The 20,371-nt window shown below is 42.3% G+C and overlaps 1 protein-coding gene across 4 annotated transcripts in view; it reads right to left on the bottom strand.

Annotated features, from left to right (window-relative positions):
• The window catches only part of PATJ (PATJ crumbs cell polarity complex component), a 160,320-nt gene that overhangs the window by 13,314 nt on the left and 126,635 nt on the right, over positions 1-20,371 (bottom strand). For all 4 annotated transcript variants that reach the window (XM_030494986.1, XM_030494987.1, XM_030494985.1 and 1 more), the window contains 5 exons: positions 9,381-9,464; positions 7,184-7,377; positions 5,405-5,552; positions 4,178-4,264; positions 1,262-1,379 (listed from right to left, as the gene is read on the bottom strand). In XM_030494986.1, coding sequence (XP_030350846.1) covers positions 1,262-1,379; positions 4,178-4,264; positions 5,405-5,552; positions 7,184-7,377; positions 9,381-9,464 — 631 coding nt within the window. The remainder of the gene's footprint in view (positions 1-1,261; positions 1,380-4,177; positions 4,265-5,404; positions 5,553-7,183; positions 7,378-9,380; positions 9,465-20,371) is intronic.

Raw genomic sequence — 20,371 nt, 5'->3', positions numbered from 1 at the left:
TTCAGAGTTATCACCAAGCAGGAGCAGAGCCTCTCCGTGCCAAACCAGGCAGCGCTGCTCACGTGAGGAGGATGTAATCACTCTGGATGACGGATGCCACTTTGACACCCATTGTAGCCCAGCCACTGCTCACCACCACCTATTGAATAGCAGCACTCTGCCAGCCTGAAGACAAGCTCTATTGTGCATTTCACTCAATTAAAGATTGGCTTATTATTCATAAATCACAGTGTCCCTACCACAAAGGGTAGGGCACGTGGTTGGTCTGAGACTTGAGGTTCCATGGATTTCCTCTTCTATTTTGTGCTGTATTAGTAAATAGTAGACAGCTAGGAAGCCTGCCTGGCATATATATAACCACAGAACAATTAAAAGTACTCAAAATATAAAAAAGGGGAAAAAAAAGAGAGGAAAAAAAAAAAAAGGGATACTTCAGAGGAACCATTCAAACTGGGACTCAACAGCCTCACAAGCTGATGGTGTACTGAAGTCCTGGGCTCTGCTATACCAACCCCTAAATCTATCAGCTCCCATTAAACTATTTTAAGAACCTTTTAGGAGGCAGGCAGAATTAGTCTCTTTCAAAACTTAATGATTCTTAATAACACGTATCAGTATTTCTCACTGCCAGGCACATGTGCTTGTGCAGATATCTGTTATGAGTATGGAAGGCAGGATTGTCAAGGTGTTGTGAGGTCTGAAGGGCCCCCCAACATGCCAGAAGGAAGCCACATTCCTCCTCCAGTGCATGTAAACTTCTACTTCATGAGCAAAGGTTACTGACTTCTGAGGCAGGTCACAGCACCCAAATGCACAGGTTCTCCACAAGCTACTGCAGGCTGTAGATTTAGCACTTGCTAAATCTGCAAATTGCTAACTAGGCACTATGACTTTCTCACTACAAAACTCCCCTTTATACACTCAAGACCAACAAAGAAATAAATGAAGTGGTGGCAGCTTTATTCTGTGAGAGAATGGTTTCTAATGCGAGAACCATGCCTGTGCTAAGCCTCTGACAAGGGCAGCAGGGAATAGCAGGGCACAGGAATTCTGCACTTAAAATAGAGGAGCTGTTACTCTACGAGTAGACGTAAAAATAATGTCATCTGCTGGAAAGCGTTTTGGGTCTTCAAACATCAGTGGTACGTCTTCTGGGAGACAGAGTAGGGAAACCAGATTCAAGTATTCAGCTGTGCTTTGAAACCAGCACAAACATAAAGCAAGTAACATGTAGCTATTCTGAGAGCTGCCCAGATTATACCTGAGTTCCTCTGAGACACATCTGCTGAAGATCTTTTTGTGCTGACAAAGTTCTGTAAGGTAGAGAGGACCGGAGCAAGCGCAGGGTGGAAGTGGCTATGGACACTCTGTTGGCTTGCCTGGAGTTAAAAATAAATCAAAACCTGTGAGTCAAACCCAAATGTTAACTTTAAACCAGACCCCGCGACATACGGGCGCAGCTGCGCTCTGTGACAACCAGACTGGAAATACCACATCAGCCACGCAAGTGAAAACCCTTCCAACTTCATTTCCAAAGGGGGAACCTACCAACCTCTGTCCCAGAGTTGTGGGCATGTCCATAGTGCTGCTTATAGTACTACACAACTGAACTTCACTGCTGATGTGCACACCTAATGTTGGTCAGGTCTGCTCTAGAAGGCATCAGGAAGTAGGATTAACACTCTCCTCTGTTCCCAGCGTGTCTCTGAACCTGAGGAGATGGGTAGATGATGGTTGCTGCTAAAGCTGGTGGGCATCTCCCCCATGGTGGACCCCGCAGGTACAATGAGTGTGCATGAGGCACCCAGCAGGGCATATAACAGCTCTTCTCACACACTGACACCCATCCTGTTACATGGCAGTAATCAACAGGCTTTGTTATGTTAGCTGAATATATTGTCTGATTACAAGGTCCCGTAATTGACCCTGCTCCTTTCATTTGACCAAGAACCTGCTCTTATTTCCGGAATAACATGCTAGGTGACAAAAGGGAGAGCCTCTGAAGATGGCTGCTTGGGCATGTAACCAATTCTTGGCTGCCCATTACCAGTCCTCCTTTTCCCTATCTCTGTATCTGGCTTTATCTTCAGACTCTGCTCCTCAAGGAAACATAATTATCAATTTAGGAAGTGCATCTGAACAACAGGTTTCACCAAGGGCCAGACCTTCCCAACTGTGCTGCCTTACACAAAACAAAGATCTGGCCTACACTTCTCCATCCACAGCAGAGCTTTCTCTCTCTAAATGCATTAGGCGGTGAATCAAAAGCTCTGGCAGCATTAATTCTAACTGACCAGTGTGCAGCTGTCAGTGACTAACAACAGGCAGAGCACAATTTCCACCTCGACTTGCCAATTCGTGGGTCAGTTAATGTAATTTGCAATGCATGTCAAAGAAATCACTGTCCTGCACCCACAAGGCTTCTATTTCTCCTGTTAAAGGTATGTAATGGACTAAGAAAAAAGCCAAGTGAGGACAAAAGTTCTGGATGCTTTTGGCCAGCAGCTTTGACAACATCACTTGCAGTTGTGCAAATCATTCAAGCTGATTTGCTATGTTATTTGCCAAGATTTTTATAACTCTTGGAAAGGTTTTGCTGAGAAACATCTATTCGGTTTTCAAAATCACCAAGTCACTTATGAGCACTGAGATGAAGGCTCTCAAACGACTCTGCAGTAAAAGCAGCAATTAAGATTTATTGTATTAAAAGAAATACATAAATACCAGGTTCCTGCAAAAGCCTCTTATGCCACAAAGAAAGGGGGGGTGACATTGTTTGATCTGTTTTTCACCTGGACTCATGTTAGATACTATTTTGCTTCCCTTTCAGCTGTGATTTTTACATAGTAAAAATGGGTGGATAAATTTTAACCATCGCTTTTTGATTACACTGCTCTTGCTTGGGCTAGCTGTTGACACAACCACCCCAAAACTAATACTCAAGACTGCTGTCTTACTTAAAACAATCAGTATAATTTTCCTCTGTCATGTCATTTCTCCTTGCCTGCTGCATGCAGTGCAAATGTTTCTCCAATGGTATTTAGCCAGTATTTTTAAAGCTGGGCTTTAGCCCTTCCTGATACCTCACCCACCCAGGCTGGATCACTGCTGGCATTTAGAAAGTTAAGAAATCACACCACATGACTATGATCTTGGCACCGTTTTTGGGTTGTTCATGCACAACACTGAGGACAAATCTCCCCTCTTACTGACCTCCTTAAAAGCATTCCTGCTTTAACTTACATCCCCCTTAAGCCTCCTATGGCTCCTCCTCTCTGTTTCCAAACCCAAGCCCTTCTTTTAGCTTTTGTGGAGGTTGGGCTGGATCCCACTGGTGTGCAAGCTCTCCTGCCTGCTCCCAATTCTGTGTGAGAGAGGTGTGCAGGCAATGTCCCTGTGGTCCTTGGCAGCTGCCCCTGGGCAGAGAGAGGGCAAAATACTCTATAGCAATATGCTCCATAGCTCCATAGTAAAATACTCCATACTCCATAGCAATAGCTCTGCTGTGAATCACTGGCAACTTCTATGTAACGGCAAAGGAGTCAGTCTTTGGAAGGAAAATCCATCAAAAATAAGTTTTCTAAGTCATCTTGCCTTGATTTTCTCCCTTGCACACTCAGGCTTTAATACTAATGGTATCGGTATCTGAGCTGATTGGGGGGCACAGGGAGAGGGGGAAAGCCCTGCACTGATTGAAAAATGAATTGTTGTCTTCGCTTCAGGTAAAAAGCAAGTGAAGCAGGAAATTGCTCTGTGTTTTCTTTGAGAGGAAAGCAGCTCTCATGTGGTTCTGCCCTAAGATAGGCAAAGATACAGTTCAGTTTCATTAACTCCTTTTGAGTGACAAAACAGCTGCAGAAAATACATCCAGCATTTCTTTGCAGGTCTGAAGAAAAAATTTATGGGCATCATTTGAGAAAGATATTGCATACTTTTGTGTGTCTCAGGAAGACACTCCTTAAAAAAAGCCATTAACTTGCTCTTCTACTTCATCAGCATTTCAGCATGACACTTGCTTTGCAGTTCAGCACAGAAAATCATTGTGATAAAATACTTTGTTCCGCCTCCTCAGCAGTAAGTGTCTGTGGAAGGACTGAGCCTCACATGCACGCCTGTGCTCTGTCCCCATGCCCTGCCCTTCACAGCCCCACTTTATACATATGGATTTGCCACTAACCTGACTGTTTTGGGATGTTTTCCGTGATGCCAGCCATGATCCAGCTCGCAATCTCCCAAGCTCAAGATGCACTAGGCCTTGGGCACACTTGTTAAAAAAAAACAACCACAATGTACAGCATTTAAGTAGACGTATAATATTTCATGCTCTCCTGGAGAGAATTATGTTTATATTCAGCACCGCAACCCCATGAAGAAAACCACAAGGAATGCTCAAAGCATTAACATTTGTATTTAGACAATACAAAATGTACCCGTTCCTGGATTTAGGTTTAACCTGAAGGTTTACCCTAGTTGCTGAAGTCAGTATGAATCTTCCTCCTGGCAAACTGTAGATGGCCAATTACTCAGGAAAAATAAACAAAAGCTCCCAACTCTTTAACAGAAGTTTGCTACAAACAATACTCATGAAAAACACTTCAGAGGAAAAATGCTGCAGAAGAGGGTGAATTTAACACATATGGATTCAACTTAAAAATTGGAAATATCACATACTTCCAAATCTTAAATAGGTAAACTTTTGGCCAAGCATCAACCCTGAATGGAAAAAGCAAGGAAATAATTAGCCTTTCCCTTCAAGAATGGAAGAAATCACATGTAGAAACAGTAGTGGTGATGGCAGGGAAAAAGCCCTCATCTCCAGAAGCAGTTTTGAATAGAAATGGGTCTGCAGCATCGCTCCCACCCACCCTTTCATCCTAGATACAGGCTGCTGCGGCTGGGAGCTGTACAGAGGAGCTAACATTAGGCCCTCACAGCCAGGCCACCCCCTGCCCTCTCCTCTGACCCAAGCTTTTGAATGGAAAAGACAACTTCAGAGTGTGAGATCACTCCACTAAAGGGGAAAGCTGTGCAGAAATGGATTTAAGCTGCCATTCTATAGCTGCAGGTCAGTACAGCAAAGCCAAAGGCATTTTATTTCAGTTCTGATTTGTATGCCTCTCAGGTTTCCAAATGTTTTTCTAACATATGAAATCCACAGTTGCATTTTCAAATAAATGCCTAAATACTACATGTGTCTTTGTTTTCCCACTTCATACCATTCAACTCCTAGAAATACATGGAGAAGTGATTTTAAATGAATTTCCCAAAGTTATTTCAGATGAAATTCCTGTCTCGGTAATCAGTTCAAGCTGTCCTGCGTATGCGTAAATGGCACTTCAGGATAATTACCCTGCATAGTGTTAGTAACTGCAATTCGATATCTTAAAATGTATTATGTACTCACCTTAAGTATAGTGGCAACAGTCTCTTGTGAGGCATTTCTCATATCCTCTCCATTTACAGACAAAATTTGATCTCCTTGAATTAATCTTCCATCTAGGTCTGCAGCTCCTCCTTTAACAATGTCAGAGATAAACACTCCACTTCCATTTCTAACAATGCAAGAAGCATATGGCTAATTACACAATCCAATATTCTTTGGGAGACCGATTTAGATTACTTGCATTTAAGAGACATTAACAGAAACCTGTAAGCAGTGCAAGAAGTAGTTTTACACCCCATTCAACCGTGTAAAGAAATCTACGAGTTTTCAAACTAAGGCATGCTTTACTCTATTTAATGCTGTCTTTTGCCTTGAACCATTAGTTCTGACTGTATGAGCCTTGAAGATTCATGAAAAATACCACCTGTGTGAATCAAAAGCCAAGGATCAGTCTAAGATGGAGTTAAACTATCTCCTGATGTGCCTGATATGAATTATGCAGCCTCACATATTTTTTCTACATTCCCCTTAAAGGTTCAGCTCAGTTCCTTTCCTAGAAGCCTGGAGGCCCCCGAGAGAAACAGGGAGAAGCTTGCAGAAAAGACTTTTCTAGTTTGCACCTGAGTTACGCAGCAGAAAATCCAGCTTTGTGGCCATGCAGACATGGAGGGGAATGTATTTTATTTCCCCTCCCAGGGGCTGCAGACCCCTTGGTGCTGGCTCCAGCTCCTGATGCTCACTGTGGTGTGAGCTGGTGCCAGCTGCGATGCCAAGGTTTGGCATTTGGCATCCTTCAGGACACAGCACTTCACAACCTGAATTATACCTGGGTATCACTTATTGATTTCAGAAACTGGGCTACCTCTACAGTGGAAATCCCCACAAGCAAAGCACTTAGGAGTAGTACAGAAAGTTTTGAATGGAAGCAAACATAGGAGGGCTGGAGACTGCCAGTACCATCTGTAAGGTAATTTACATAAGCTAAATTAATTACCCAGCCCACAATCTGCTCACAACACCTGGGTTAAACATCACCACTCTTGTAAAAAGCTGCTGCAGAAACTTTACTGACCATACGCAGTCAGGATAATGACATGATGATTTGTAATTGAGAAAATAAATTATTTCTGGCAATACAGAAGAGCAACCATATGACTCTTCTGCACCGACGCTGAACGAGTGCTCGCCAGTGTCATGCCGTAAATCTCTTCTAGCAATGAAAGATTAAAGCTATCAGTGCTCTGGTTTGAATGATCTAATAGCAATGGCTTAGAAATATATCAGTAAAAAGTCACATTTTATTAAGCAGCTGTTACCTGCTCACTGTGACTCAGATTCTGCTCTGTACTCACAGTATTGCTGTCCAGTGTTGACCAGTCACTTTGGTACTGCCCAGGATGTGGGTTTAACTCAGCTGCTTGTTTTCCACTGGCACTGGCCTCTTTGAATCGGGATAGGAGCTAGATCTAACTCACAAATCCATTTTCAAAGGCATACCCTGGTATTTGGAAATAGGAAGGTTTCTCTCCCCATTTTGAAATCAGAAAGCCATGATTAGGGCCTCCAAGTACTGAGACACCGCAATGCTGAAACCACCAGGACAGTGAGCTCCCAGTTCTGCATGTGCCCACTTGGCCACACAGCCCTATGGCATTTTTGAGGATATTTAGATACAAAATTCTGTTCCTTACAGAGTTTTTCCTTTATTTCCTATTCCATTTAATGGCTATAGTCGTTCATATGGCAAAAAGCAAATGATTTCTCATTTGAAATGCAGTCAGGTCAGAGAAATGTTCTTACCGTTTTCCAGCAATGCTGAGCCCTAGTCCTCGGCCCGTTTTCTTCTGTATATCTACATAGAAAATCTCTAAGTTTTCTTCATCTTTGTAATGTGCTTCATCTCTATAAACAACTAATTGCACCTTCTGGGGCGTCTGTCTCAATGCAGTGATAGCTTCTTCATGGCTGGCATTCCGCAGATCAATCCCGTTCACCTGAAATAATCAGTGTTTTCTTTCCAAATGACATGTATAAATGATCTTTTCATCGCACCCTACTCGCGTGTGACAGGACAAATTTGTCAAATTGACACCCCTTGGCACTCTAATTTAGTGCTCCCATTTCCAGAGGGCTGAGCTCCTGGATCTCCTACTGAGTGCGAGTTTGGTGCTTTGTGCCTCTGCATGGAATAAATCACAATAATCAAAACATGTTGGCTTGTAAGTTTTGTGGGTGTTCTTGCTTTCTTTTTCACTGCTGGAACCTTAAGCAATGCTTCTTTCTTATAACTAGACAAAATAGGAGGTGCTCCTTTGAGCTTCTTATATCTCTCACTGCTCGGATTCCTTCTCCCCCGGCTTTGTACCACCGCCAAACCGAAGACAGAAGGAATCAGAAACATTAGCAAATGGCAATGGTGAAACCCAGGCAGGACATATTAAATGGTTATTTTGCTTTGTTCCAATAGATGGCACACAAGACCGCTCCTGGAGCACTCCATTACATTTCTCTTACCATAACCTGAAAATGTTTTAGCATTTTAGTAGTATCAGATGGAACAAGAAGTTCTTATTGAACGCCTAAGTACTAAAAAAATCCATTGCATCTTGAAACTTAATCTCCCAATTTTGCCAAACCTGATCCACAGATACCTTTGAAGGTGTTTGCCAATATTCTGTTGACAAAATCATCTTTTATTTCTTAATAGCAAAAAGTATCAATGCTTAAGTATTTTGGAAGTCTGTTCAGAAAGTAGCATGAACTGTAAGTGAATACAATGTTAATCCACTTCCATAACATAATAAGTTTTAAGGCAATGAAAATAATTCTCAGTATTTCTAGATATGCAAAGATTTAATCATACTTACTTTTACATCAAGATAATTAAGCCTAATCTGTAGTAATTATATTCTTTTGTACTAATTCTGCACACAGTTGTTTATATACTGCATTGGTATTCTTTTCTTGACACAGGCATCTACGTGTGCTTTATCATACTTATCTGAAACTAATTCAGAGTCATCTTTTTGATTCATTAGTATGGCTTTTAAAAGCTGAAAGAATAACAACATTACGGCACACAAACATCAGCACTTTCCTGTTTGACCAGAGAAGAATTAATTAACCTTCCCCGTTTTTACCCCCTCATTATTGTGCTCTGTTAATACACAGTTATTTATAAAACGAAAACAACATTCAGCCTTAACACTAAAACCAATATTTTCAGTGCAAGAGCTGTAAAGACAACTCCCCAAGTACCTCCTCACTATTTTCCTAACCCTACACACCAAAGCCTTAATGGCCATGCTGGGAATTTGTCCTGATCTGACAGCGAGACACTGCAAGCAGCTGTGCTGAACCCCTGCCTGACGCAAGTTTCATTTGCAGACCAACACGTCTGTCTTAACCCTTTCCCTCCTCAATTTCCATGCTTCTCTGCAGGAAAAACATACATTTACTGACAGAAATAATTCTGTGTGTTACTGGTTTTATGAGCCATGGCCTGAGGGAGCTGGTAGCTCTGCCAGCAACGCTGCAGGCAGGCACTGTTTGGCAGCAGGGATCTTTGCAGGGATGCTGGCAAGGATGCTCACAGGGATGCTGCAGCCACCCCTCGCCTTCTCATCCCACGTTCACACAGCTCAGCACTTTGTTTACAGGCAGCACTGAGATACTTGAGCACTGCAGGTAGTGCAGGCCTCCGAATGAAAGATTAAACAGGTGAATAATACTGAGCTATTGGACATGACAGCTGAACTATGTAATCTGAGAACTGCCATGCTCAATTAAATTTAATATATTCTCAATTTGTACCTTCAGTTTATATGAATATATAAGGACATATGAATTTGTCAGGACGTTCTAGGGGCAGAAAAGCAGCTTCAAGTACAGATTCTACACAATGATCTCTTTCCCCTAAAAGAAACCTACACTGTGTTGAATACAAGTACACACAACAAAGTTATAAGCAAGCACATACACAGAGAGACTTATTTACCTCCAGAATCTGATCTCCAGCCCAAAGTCTGCCATCTCGGGCTGCTGCCCCTTCTTCATAAACTTCATGGATCACTATGGCATCCTGTGGGAAGAAAGGGGTGACATGCATCCTTCCTTCCAAACACCCCACAAACTGGCAGCCATGGCCCACCTCACACAGCCCATTGCTCTGAAGTAAATAGGTACAGCACTCCATGCCAGGATAAGCAAGACTGTAAAAGAAATCCTTTATTTTTAAATATTTTGGGATAAGAAAACTATTCCCCTAATTAAAATACGGAGAGCCGGTAAAAAGGTAAAAAGGATTTTGTTCACCACTTCCTGGTAGTCTTGTCTTGAGCTTCTTAGGCTTCCATCATTTTTATCCATTGGCATCAGCAGCATGTGAACTCAGTGTGAACTGTTGTGTTAATATCGTCTACTTTTAATGACATTATTTAAAAGCAGATTCTTTGGAGCTATGAGTATTTTTAGGGACTTGGCATAGAGCTCAGCTTTAAGCAAGAACTGAATGCCTTGTGGTAAATAGCACTGGTTAAATCTGTAAGAAATGAAATCCAGAAGAAATGAACAATGGCAAATGTTAGTTTATTACTGAGGTTGGAAAATGTAGGCAGTGGCAGATGTAGCTTCAGGGAAGGTTTCAGTGATTTAATCTTATTGCCAGCAATAGATGTCCCCAAAGAAAAAGCATTACAAAGAACATACTGTTCTCTTGCTGGTGCTTTCCCTTTGCATTGTTCTGGTTTGTTTCTTTTTTCTTATTTGTTTTTCCCCCCCAAAAAAAAAGAAGGCGAACATTCTGCAACAGAGCTTCAGCTGCAGACCTGACAGCTAGCAGGATGGGATGCTTCACCATGCAAAGTGTGCTCCTCTCTCCAGTCTCACCAGCAAACACCCAGCCTCAGAGCAGAATCAGCTTCACGGCAAACCCTGAAATGGCTTTAGATGAATATGTGGTGATTTTCAATTAGATATGTAGGTTTTGGATAACCCATTCTCAGATGAATACGTCCTCCCAAAACACCGTGGTGGTGAAGTTGCTTCAGCAGTCTGATGTACAAGCAAAAGAGGAGACTTTCTGCAGAGGTTAGCAGCGTGTGAGCCCTGCTGTGCACTGCCTTCCTGGAGCAGGAGCAGGAAATAGCTGCTGGGGTAGAACAAAGTACCTTCGTGTTTTGAAAACACTGCTAGATACTACATCTCTCATCACCAAGTGAACTTCACCCCTGTGTTGCCTTGCGATCCTTTCCCAGCACACATGGTGCATGTTGAACAGAAAGAAAACTCAAATGCCCTTAAGCTAACACTCTGATCAAGACAACATTGAGAGCATTATTCTCTTTTATTCCCACTACACCTTATTTAACGATGTGGACTTGTGCCTACAGCCGCTCTGCTGCTGCTGGAGCACAGTACCACTGTCATAAGCTTCCTCTTTGATACATACACACCAGTCACTGAAGAAAGCCTGAAGGATTTTAATCACAAACGGATTACAGCTGATACAAGCGTCCCAGATGGGGGGGAAAAGATTTCAATCTCCATAAATGAAGGTAAAATACTATGAGCTGTGTACCAAGGTAATCAATAAAATCAAATGAATGGTTTGATTAAAGAAATATTATATATATACACACATCACTAGCAATTTTCAGGGTTCTCTTGAAATAACTGAAGCAAATATTACCAGTGGAACAGAGTCATTAGTGCATGTCCCATCTCAGCAGCACTGCTTAAATCCTCTAAGTGTCTTAGATCTTCTCCCATTTGTGGGGTTTTGGTTGGTTGGTTTGGGGTTTATTTTTTGATTACCTTTGTTTTAAAAATGATCATGTAACTAAGCCAACACAAGAGAATTCTGCCTGGGTGAAAGCCAGGAGGGTGACAGTGATCTATATTTTTTAACCTGAGGCTGATCACAGGTAACTGAGAAAAAGCTGAGTCCGTGGTTTAGAACTTCCACGGCAAACTTCACTTTCAGTTTTTTAAGCACTTCACAAAGGAAGGCATTTAGAAGCGGCCAACGAGATAACACAAAATATCAAAAGGTTGTTAAAACAGCATCAGTCAACAAGGACACACTAGGGCAGTGGATGAACACAAGGTTCAGCAGGAAAATGGCAATGTGACTGTGGAACAGCAGACTGGGCACGCACACAAGATTGTCAAAGCAAACACTCGGACTATTTAATCTGATATTTTCTAACGTCTGAACAAGGAGCTTTCCACCACATATCTTTAAGTTTGCTTTTCATCTGCAGTTGCTCTAAAAATGGTCAACAAACTGGAGTTACCAGCTTTTCCCAGTACTGCATTATTAAATGTGCAACTGCACATACCTAAAGCTCTGATTCAGGAACCACCAAATGTTATCAGTTTGAATAATCTGCATCGTCTATTTGAAAAGGCAGCAATTCAGTGTTACACTGTGGTTCCTGTATGTGTTAGAAGCCAGACCTAGAACTAAAAATACATATGGCATGAAAAGGTACATTCCTGTTCGGTCTCTGCCTACCCCAAAGAAGGAAAATCTTGCTGACCTACCAAAGCACTGTTTTCTTAACTAGTTTGTTTTGTTAAAGTAGCGTAGTTGAATCAAATCGATTAAAACCAGAATGAAACAACATGTCCATGATGTACTATAAAGGTTTTTCAACAGTCCATAAGCATAAATATGAGTCTTACCTCCCTTAGTGCATAAACTTTCCTCTGATACTTCTGGGGCAGCTGAAAGTACATTTAACCCAGAAGTAATCTTTTTCCACTGGATCTAGTGGGTTCTGGGTAAGACATTGTTAGTTTTGATCATCCATGACAAATCACTAAAACCAAACTACTGATGTTATTGAACATTTCTAATGATACCAATATTTTAAAGACGTTTACGCAGTGATGTGATGTCATGCTGCAGCCACCTAAGCAATCCCTAATCTGTGATGTCTCTATTGACATGCTACAGATTAATGCTGTAACACCATTCTCAGTGCCTCAGAAAGTGAAAAAATAAATAGGATGTATTGGGACTAAAAAAATGCACAGTATTTATAGGACAGGTTTTAGTTACTGGACAACTGCAGCTCCTGCTCACTAGCTTCAAATTCAGTGGCGTGCTTGGTATCTCTAGAAGTCAAGGCCTAAGTAGATCAAAATCAATCAATTGAGAGGGAGGAAGGGAAAGGAAAAAAAAAGTGGGGAAAAAAAAAGGGAAGAAGCTGTGGCTGCCCCATCCCTGGCAGTGTTCAAGTCCAGGTTGGACACAGGGGCTTGGAGCAACCTGCTCTAGTGGAAGGTGTCCCTGCCCGCGGCAGGGGGTTGGAACTGGATGAGCTTCAAGGTCCCTTCTAACCAAAGCCAGTCTGGGATTCTGGGATTCTATGTTAAGTGGTGTCAATGTTCAACTAGAGGTTGTGGATTTATGGTGGCTCTGGACAGATTTTTCACACCCATCCCTCCCCATCTCCTTTCACTACCAGTTTCATACAGATTATGGCGCTCTGTGATACACCTTGGCAGAGTTGCAAAAACTGTGCGTGCAGAAGGGGAAATAAAAATACCCTCATATCAAGAACACAGTTGTTTAAAGAAAGATACCCAGCTGCTGAAAGTACATACTTCATAAGGTTTACAAATCCAGTCAACAAACCAGAGCTTTAATCTTTGTATATTTTGATAAAGAATAGCCTGGGACCATTTTACAAATCAGGAATTAATGTGAAGTTGAACATTTCTTGAATGGGATGAAGGATGCAGAATACAAGTCAGGGCATATAAACAGTGTTTTTCTATGCTAAACAAAGTCCATACTCACAAGTGTAAACTTAAGACTATCCGACCATGAAAATACTGAAAGAAAAGTAGAAAAGAATTTGTCTGCTACTGCTGAGGCAGCCGTACAGGGCTGAAGAGTACTTATATTGAGGGGTTCAGATTTGAGCTATGGGATAGCTACACCCCTCACTCACTTTAGCAGCAGAACACCACTGTGATCGCACAGTCTTCTTGAGCAAAGGGAAAGCACATGAGTGACAACTCTCACACTGACTCACAAAATGAGGTTTTGGCTGTGGAAGAAATGGCAGGCAAGTAGAAGAGTTGAGAGAGCCTCTTGGTCTGTCGACCTTGAAGAACAACGTTGGTGCGGAGCGAATGACTCCTGAACAGTGAGGGCAAGAGAACCTCACAGGAATTAGCACCCAATCTGAGAAATCACTTATGGAAAATACAACTTGTAAAAAGTGCACAGCGTGATCCACATTGCACTGCACTCTGCCTGAGGGAGGGGAAGAGCCCTGACCTCTCGGGGAAGCAGATCTCAACTCCCCCCCAGGCTGTGGATATTTTTTCTGCTTGATTTATAACAGCTTCAGAGACGCAGTAGGGGAAGAATATCACACTCACCCATCAGCAGAGAGCACAAATGGAAATGCTAACATTAAAGAATTAAATTCAATAAGAGTGACAGCTTAATCTTTGTATCTGAAATGTCAAGAGCTGGTATGGCAGAGACGCCAGGCAATGACCACATAGCACCGTCTTGACTGTGCCTTTGGGAGAAAGGTGGTAAAGTCAGCTTCCTACTCAGGAAAATCACTGCCCAAGCGAACCTTAAAAGCCTGCTGGACCATAAATAGTGGTGAGAAAGCCTCACAAGCTGTCTGGCTTTAGGCTTGGACTGCTCACACGTTTTCTGCTGGTTTATAGTTTCTCAGCCAACGTCTCTAGCGTTTCTTTCCTTCTATGCAGCTGTTCTTCAGGACAAGCAGCAGCTTTCAACGCAGGGGCCCTTTGCCACTGAAAATCACCCCCCAGACTGTTATTTGGGAGTAGAGGGTGAGGAAGCAAAAGGACACAAGACATGAAGGAAGCTCAAAAATTAAGTATGTGGATATTTTAATGAAGTTCTATGATGCGGATCAGTATGCAAGGGGGGGATTTCAAAGGAACTGGAGCAGAGAAATCCCCACATACTTGCTGTTGGCTGATGTGACAGGGGAACAGGTCTGAATTTTGGTAGGGAGGCTTCATGTATAGTACTGCATAGTCCTTAACTACTGCAGATCACTCACAACAAGCTAGTTCTTTAACTGAGCTAATATTTGCATATCTTTGCTGTGCTATTTCAGTCTACGAGATCTATCCATTGCTTTGATAGGATCACAGGCGCTTCACAGAAGTAAGGTGAACCACTACGCACTGAGGACTGCAATAACCACCAGCACAAAATGACACTGGGTAAGGTATTCGGCAAGAAACGAGTTGTTTGAAAATCCCAGACCATATTTTGAAAGATGTGCATTTTAAGGCAATAATCATTAGACAAAAAGTCCCCCAAACAGTTACACAAGTAGAAACCATGTCCGTAGCTTTGCCCTCTAGCTACAAGACTATCTCTGCCACCAGAACATTGCCAGCCATTTGACCCAAACCAAGGGAGCATTATAGGGCAAAATGGTGCCTGTCTCCCTGAACAGAAACTTCTGAGCACACAAAGACAACGATGCTGTAAGTCTGGGTCAAAACTGAGACACCACATATTTGGGAATTATAGAATGAATTCATAGGCTGAATTCTAGAATGGTTTGGGTTGGAAGGGACCTTCAAGCTCACCCAGTTCCAACCCCCTGCCACGGGCAGGGACACCTTCCACTAGAGCAGGCTGCTCCAAGCCCCTGTGTCCAACCTGGCCTTGAACACTGCCAGGGATGGGGCAGCCACAGCTTCTCTGGGCACCCTGTGCCAGCGCCTCAGCACCCTCACAGGGAAGAGCTTCTGCCTCAGAGCTCATCTCAATCTCCCCTCTGGCAGGTTAAAGCCATTCCCCTTGTCCTGTCCCTACAGGCCCTTGTCCAAAGCCCCTCTCCAGGTTTCTTGTAGCCCCTTTAGGCACTGGAAAGCTGCTATACGGAACTTATGTGGTTGGGCGGTGCTAGAAAGCAGGCAGGGCAACTGTTAGAATTACGTGAATTTTACATGCCTGTATCTCAGCTTGGTTTGTACTTAAGTGAACAAATCTTACCACTAACTATAATTATGTGTTTGGTGTGAGAAATGAAGCTTTCTGTATGTATTAGAGAACTTTCCTGAAGAAGCAAAAAAGTAAGCTACATATAAAACAACACTCAGGAAAAGATGTGTTCTGATTTAGTTGACAAGTTGCATTTTCCTAAGCTAATGTTACGCATTTCCAACAAATTTCCTGCATAGCTACACATGTTATTCTAAATTAGCATTTATTAAAGATAATAAAGCTACAAGGGGCTTTTTGCTGACAGCAGAATTACAGATTTATCTGTTTCCCAGGGCAAGCACAATATCATTAGTTATTTCCTTTTCAAGTTTTAGATGTCCAGAGTAGTAAAATTGTCATTCCATTTTTACAGGCTGGTTCACAGATAAAGTAGAAATCAAGCAGTTGCACAGTGTATTTTGCTGAAGAATTAGCCCCATCTAAGAACCTCTCAGCAGTTAAAATAAATCCAGCTGCTGGTTACTTGTAGGCAGAGGAAATGACAACAGTTATGTTATGATCCATGATCTTCCATTTGCAGATCTAAATGGAATCTAAAAGATAATGGATCAGCAACAAAAGCTGAAGGTCAAGTCCAAGTAAATCCCATGACTTCTTAAAGGGGTTTATCTAATGCATCGTGCTGCATATACCTCCTCCTAACACTCAAATGTTTTGCAATTGCAGCATTCACAAACCATTAACAGGCACCCAAAATCCTAAGCCAAACACTACTGTAATAAAACAGGCTATATAATGTAAAAATGTATTACTGTGTTGATGTAAAAATGCTTTACATTGCATGATAGCAAAAAACTTCTCCACTCAAGGTCAAAACAAAAGGCCTGTTTCCCATTTAAGAACAAGCCCTTGCAAGAGATGGCGTTCACTTGCCAACTTTCATAAAAAAGATTAATCCACAATATCAATATGAATATAATTTTTCATACTAAAATTCAGATTTATTTTAAGGAAGTGGATAATATTTGTATTACATTTTATAGGCCCCTATAGTTACATCTGGTCCTTATTTATTTAAATTTTATTCAGCTTGCATAATATTTTTGCTTACAGTTATATTCTGGAAGATCAGAAAAGCTAAAACCTGAAAATTCAATGGCACTATTCATTAACATTCCTTTACTCTGCAGTCATCGACATTTGCAAGCTCTCCTTTGATTCTGAAATAATAAAACTAAGGTAATAAGATGTTTAGTGTAAAAATATATGACTTAAGTCAGAATGATAGAAAGAGCTATGTTTCTATGATTCACATGCCAAAGCAAACTGAGGTTTTTCAAAAAGTATCCATGCTCATTTTAGGGGGAATAATAAAACACAAGAACTACATATTAAAATGTTAACTCTCTCACTCTCATTATTTTATTAAATAATAAGCATATGAAAATTTGCAGTGTATAGTGTATAACACAGGTTCTAAAGGATGCTTGAGATCCTGAACGCATATGACACAGGAAGCCAAAAGTCAGTGGTTTCAACCAGCAGCAAGCAAGATCCTCCTGAAGCCCATTCTGACATGTCCTACTGCTTTTGTATACTGTTAGTTTAAATTTTATGGTTGATTTACACTCTCGGAAGACACCAACTTCTTCAAGCAAGGCACTGCTACACAAGCTAGCCTTACAGGCAGCGAAACCTGTGCCAAGGATCCATCAAATACATGATTTGCAAAACTTACTGCCCTAATTCCCATTTGTGATAACTCATGTAACAAAGCAGTTTGGTTTTTTCATGCTGTTATAAACTAACGTCCTTCTGGAATTATGATGAATCCACCAACTTCAGTTTAACAATTTCCAACCAAGAGTCAAAGCAATTCCTCACAATTTCAAGCTAACTGCATTTGCCACTCTGTCATTAAATCGCCTTCTGTTTTATAAATGTGGGTGATGGTTAAGAAGTGATTGCATTTTTTCCTCTCCCAACTGCAAACTTTTCCTCTACAATACCCAAGCCATGATTAAAAACCTAGGACTTCTATTGCCATTTTTCATTCTATTGTTCCATTCATTGTGTGACAGACTTAACAGCAACAATATCAATAGCCAATATATTGCTTAAACCCTCCCAAGGCCAATATCTGCTTTCATTTGTAGTTACAAGGTAAGCATATTCCACTAAAACAGTTTCAGACTTAGCTGCACATGATGACTGCCTACAAAGTCGCTTGGACCTTGGTTGTTTATAAGAGATGAAGTTATTTTTGCCTGAATCTAAATAGAACTGAGGTGGGAGGGAGGGAAGAAAGCTCAACCAAGGGAGAACCTGTTTGCTTAAGGAGCACAGAAGTCACAGCAGTTCTCATGTTTAGGTAGGTCTTTACTTCTGCCTCCGGCACTGCACAAAACAGAGATATCTGACTTGGCTTTGGTATTAGCAACAGCCTGCTCTTGGCAGCATGGAGACCCTAGCAGGGTAATTAGCCCTCACAGCTCCAGGGGCAAACACTGGGTCTTGAACAGCTGCAATTTAAAGTCACAGTTTTCTTGATTATTCCCTTGCCCTTCCTTAACAGATGGGGTTTATGCAAGGTATGAATCACCTGGACTGACAGAATAAATCTAAATATTCTTCTGTCAAACTGCATCCCCACCATCGCCAAGCTCCCCCTGCTCCACTGTGAGCCAGAAAGCCTTCTGGGCTAACTGAGGTGATTAGAAAAGCTTTTTCCTCTCCAACTCCGGTGTTACCAGCTCTCACACCAACTAGTATTAGCTGAGCACAGGCATATTCCATTATGTTTTGGAGTACTGCTAAAGTGTTCCAGTTCCCTGGCTTGGTGGATCACTTTATTTTACAGATCAAGTACCTTAAAGTTTGTAAGTCGCCTTAAAAATGCTTTTTATTAAAGTCAGCTGAAAGCAAAAGTAAAACCATGAAATATCCACCAGATTCAAAGTAGACACAGGATGAGGCATGTTTTTTCCCTTCTATGTAAGGTTCAGGTAATGACCACCTCCTAGCTACTCCACTTCCAAACTGCCCCCAGGTTACTGCTCCTACAATCTTTTGTTCCTTTATAAGTGTTTCTTCAGCACTTGACTGCGATTTCAAGCCCCAGCTGAGCCTCTGCACTCTTCTCTCCTCCCCTCCCAGGGTTATCTACCTCTGCCTGGGGGCAATGTCCCTGTACCAGCCTCCACCAGCATTGAAATTGCTGAATGCCCTCCAGCATGTCTGAGCATCTTAATCACCCTGGCAGCAAATACAGAGCCAATAGCTACAAGTAATCAACTCAACCATTACTAAATTATTCAGCTGGAAGCAAAACAGTGCTTCCACCTACCAAGAAAAAGTTTGTATCTTAGAGCAATGCTTTTTCCATGCACTGCCAAGAATAAACCCCCTGTAAATCGACAATCCTCCTTCATAAGAAAATGGCTTGTTGCAAGCTGCAAACTGGACATGACATTGCAGCATTCACCACTCTGGGGTGATGATGGGGTTTGGATGATTTAACCCCACAGGCCATGTGGAGCAGTACAAGGACACCTTTTATTAAACAATTCCTTGATGCCCTGTTCTCCGACAACTTCAGAAAACCTCATAGAAACTTTCTGGCAAAAGAGTTTCAGAGGAAAAAAGCCCATTAGAGTAGAATTGTAAAGTGGTTTGGGTTGGAAGGGACCTTAAAGCTCATCCAGTTCCAGCCCCCTGCCACGGGCAGGGACACCTTCCACTAGAGCAGGTTGCTCCAAGCCCCTGTGTCCAACCTGGCCTTGAACACTGCCAGGGATGGGGCAGCCACAGCTTCTCTGGGCACCCTGTGCCAGCACCTCAGCACCTCCATAGTGAGCTGGATGTAGGACTGCAGGAGGGGTCTCCTCAGAGCACAGCAGAGCGGGAAAATCCCCTCCCTCGAGGTGAAACTCCCTTGAGTTTCGTTACTTGAAACTAAATTATTTGCCTTGAAACAACTTGTGAAGAATGCAATGAATCAGAAGCAGGATAACTGAGGAATTCCAGACCCATAATTTATGGTGAACAACTGGACTATCCAGTGCTGCCAGTCCTGTATCCCGCAGGGCTGGTTATTAACCCTGGACCACAGGGTCCCTGCCTGCGCAGCCTTGGGCCAGCTTGCAATGCCAGCACTGGTTTGCTGCTGTGAATGCCCAACTCTGGAAGCTGAACCCCACATCTAACCAAGAGTCACAGCTCCTCCAGGCTCGGAGCTGGCAGCCCAAGCACCAGCATCCCGGGGCCTGCAGCAGCTCTCAGGGCTGCACCGCAGGCATTGCCCAAACAGATCTGCAGCACTCACGAACCCTGGGCTGGAGCGGTTCAGGTGCCCTAGGAGCACTGGCAGCTGCTGAGTGACAATGACACCCCTGTCAGGTTTATGGCTGCTATTAGCAGGGGTGGAGCTGACAAGCATTTATGCACAATTCAGCAACGAGAGGGCAGGACGGTGTCCTGGGGAGCAGGGTTAGAGTCTCAAACCTCATTTTGGGATGTTTCTGAAAACACTTCTTTTTTTTTTTCCATTACTTTTTATTTTAATTCCCACTCTGAGGTTATTTTTACAAGTTTGATTGGACTACAACCAAAGGAAAAAAAAAAATCTTCCCACAAATTGAAAGCCCTGTACTTCAGCCAGCTCCACTCTGCGGTTTAATTGCTTTAAAGCAGAGGCCATGTGTTGTGTTCTCTCAGGGGGACATGGGAAGGTGAAATGAAAGACACTGAAGAAAAAAGTAAAAATCAAAATCAACCCTTAGAACAAAATGAAACAGGGCTCCTTAAGGGCTATAGGAGTCTATAAAGATCAACGACATGAAGATAACTTCAAGGACAATCGTTCCTTCTCCATGCCTTTTCTAGCTGATTCTCTCTTGCTCCCCTAAGCACACAGCCACAGTCCTTGCTTATAATACATGCAACTTGAAAGGTTTTGCAAGTTTAATGGGAAGGTTGTCTTCTCAGCAAAAAACATTTCACAAGGGTTAAGACATCAC

Source organism: Strigops habroptila, chromosome 8, assembly GCF_004027225.2.
Source record: "Strigops habroptila isolate Jane chromosome 8, bStrHab1.2.pri, whole genome shotgun sequence".
Classification (NCBI taxonomy): Eukaryota; Metazoa; Chordata; class Aves; order Psittaciformes; family Psittacidae; genus Strigops; species Strigops habroptila.
The sequence above is the reverse complement of the archived record's forward strand: the minus strand, read 5'-3'. Positions and strand labels throughout refer to the sequence as shown.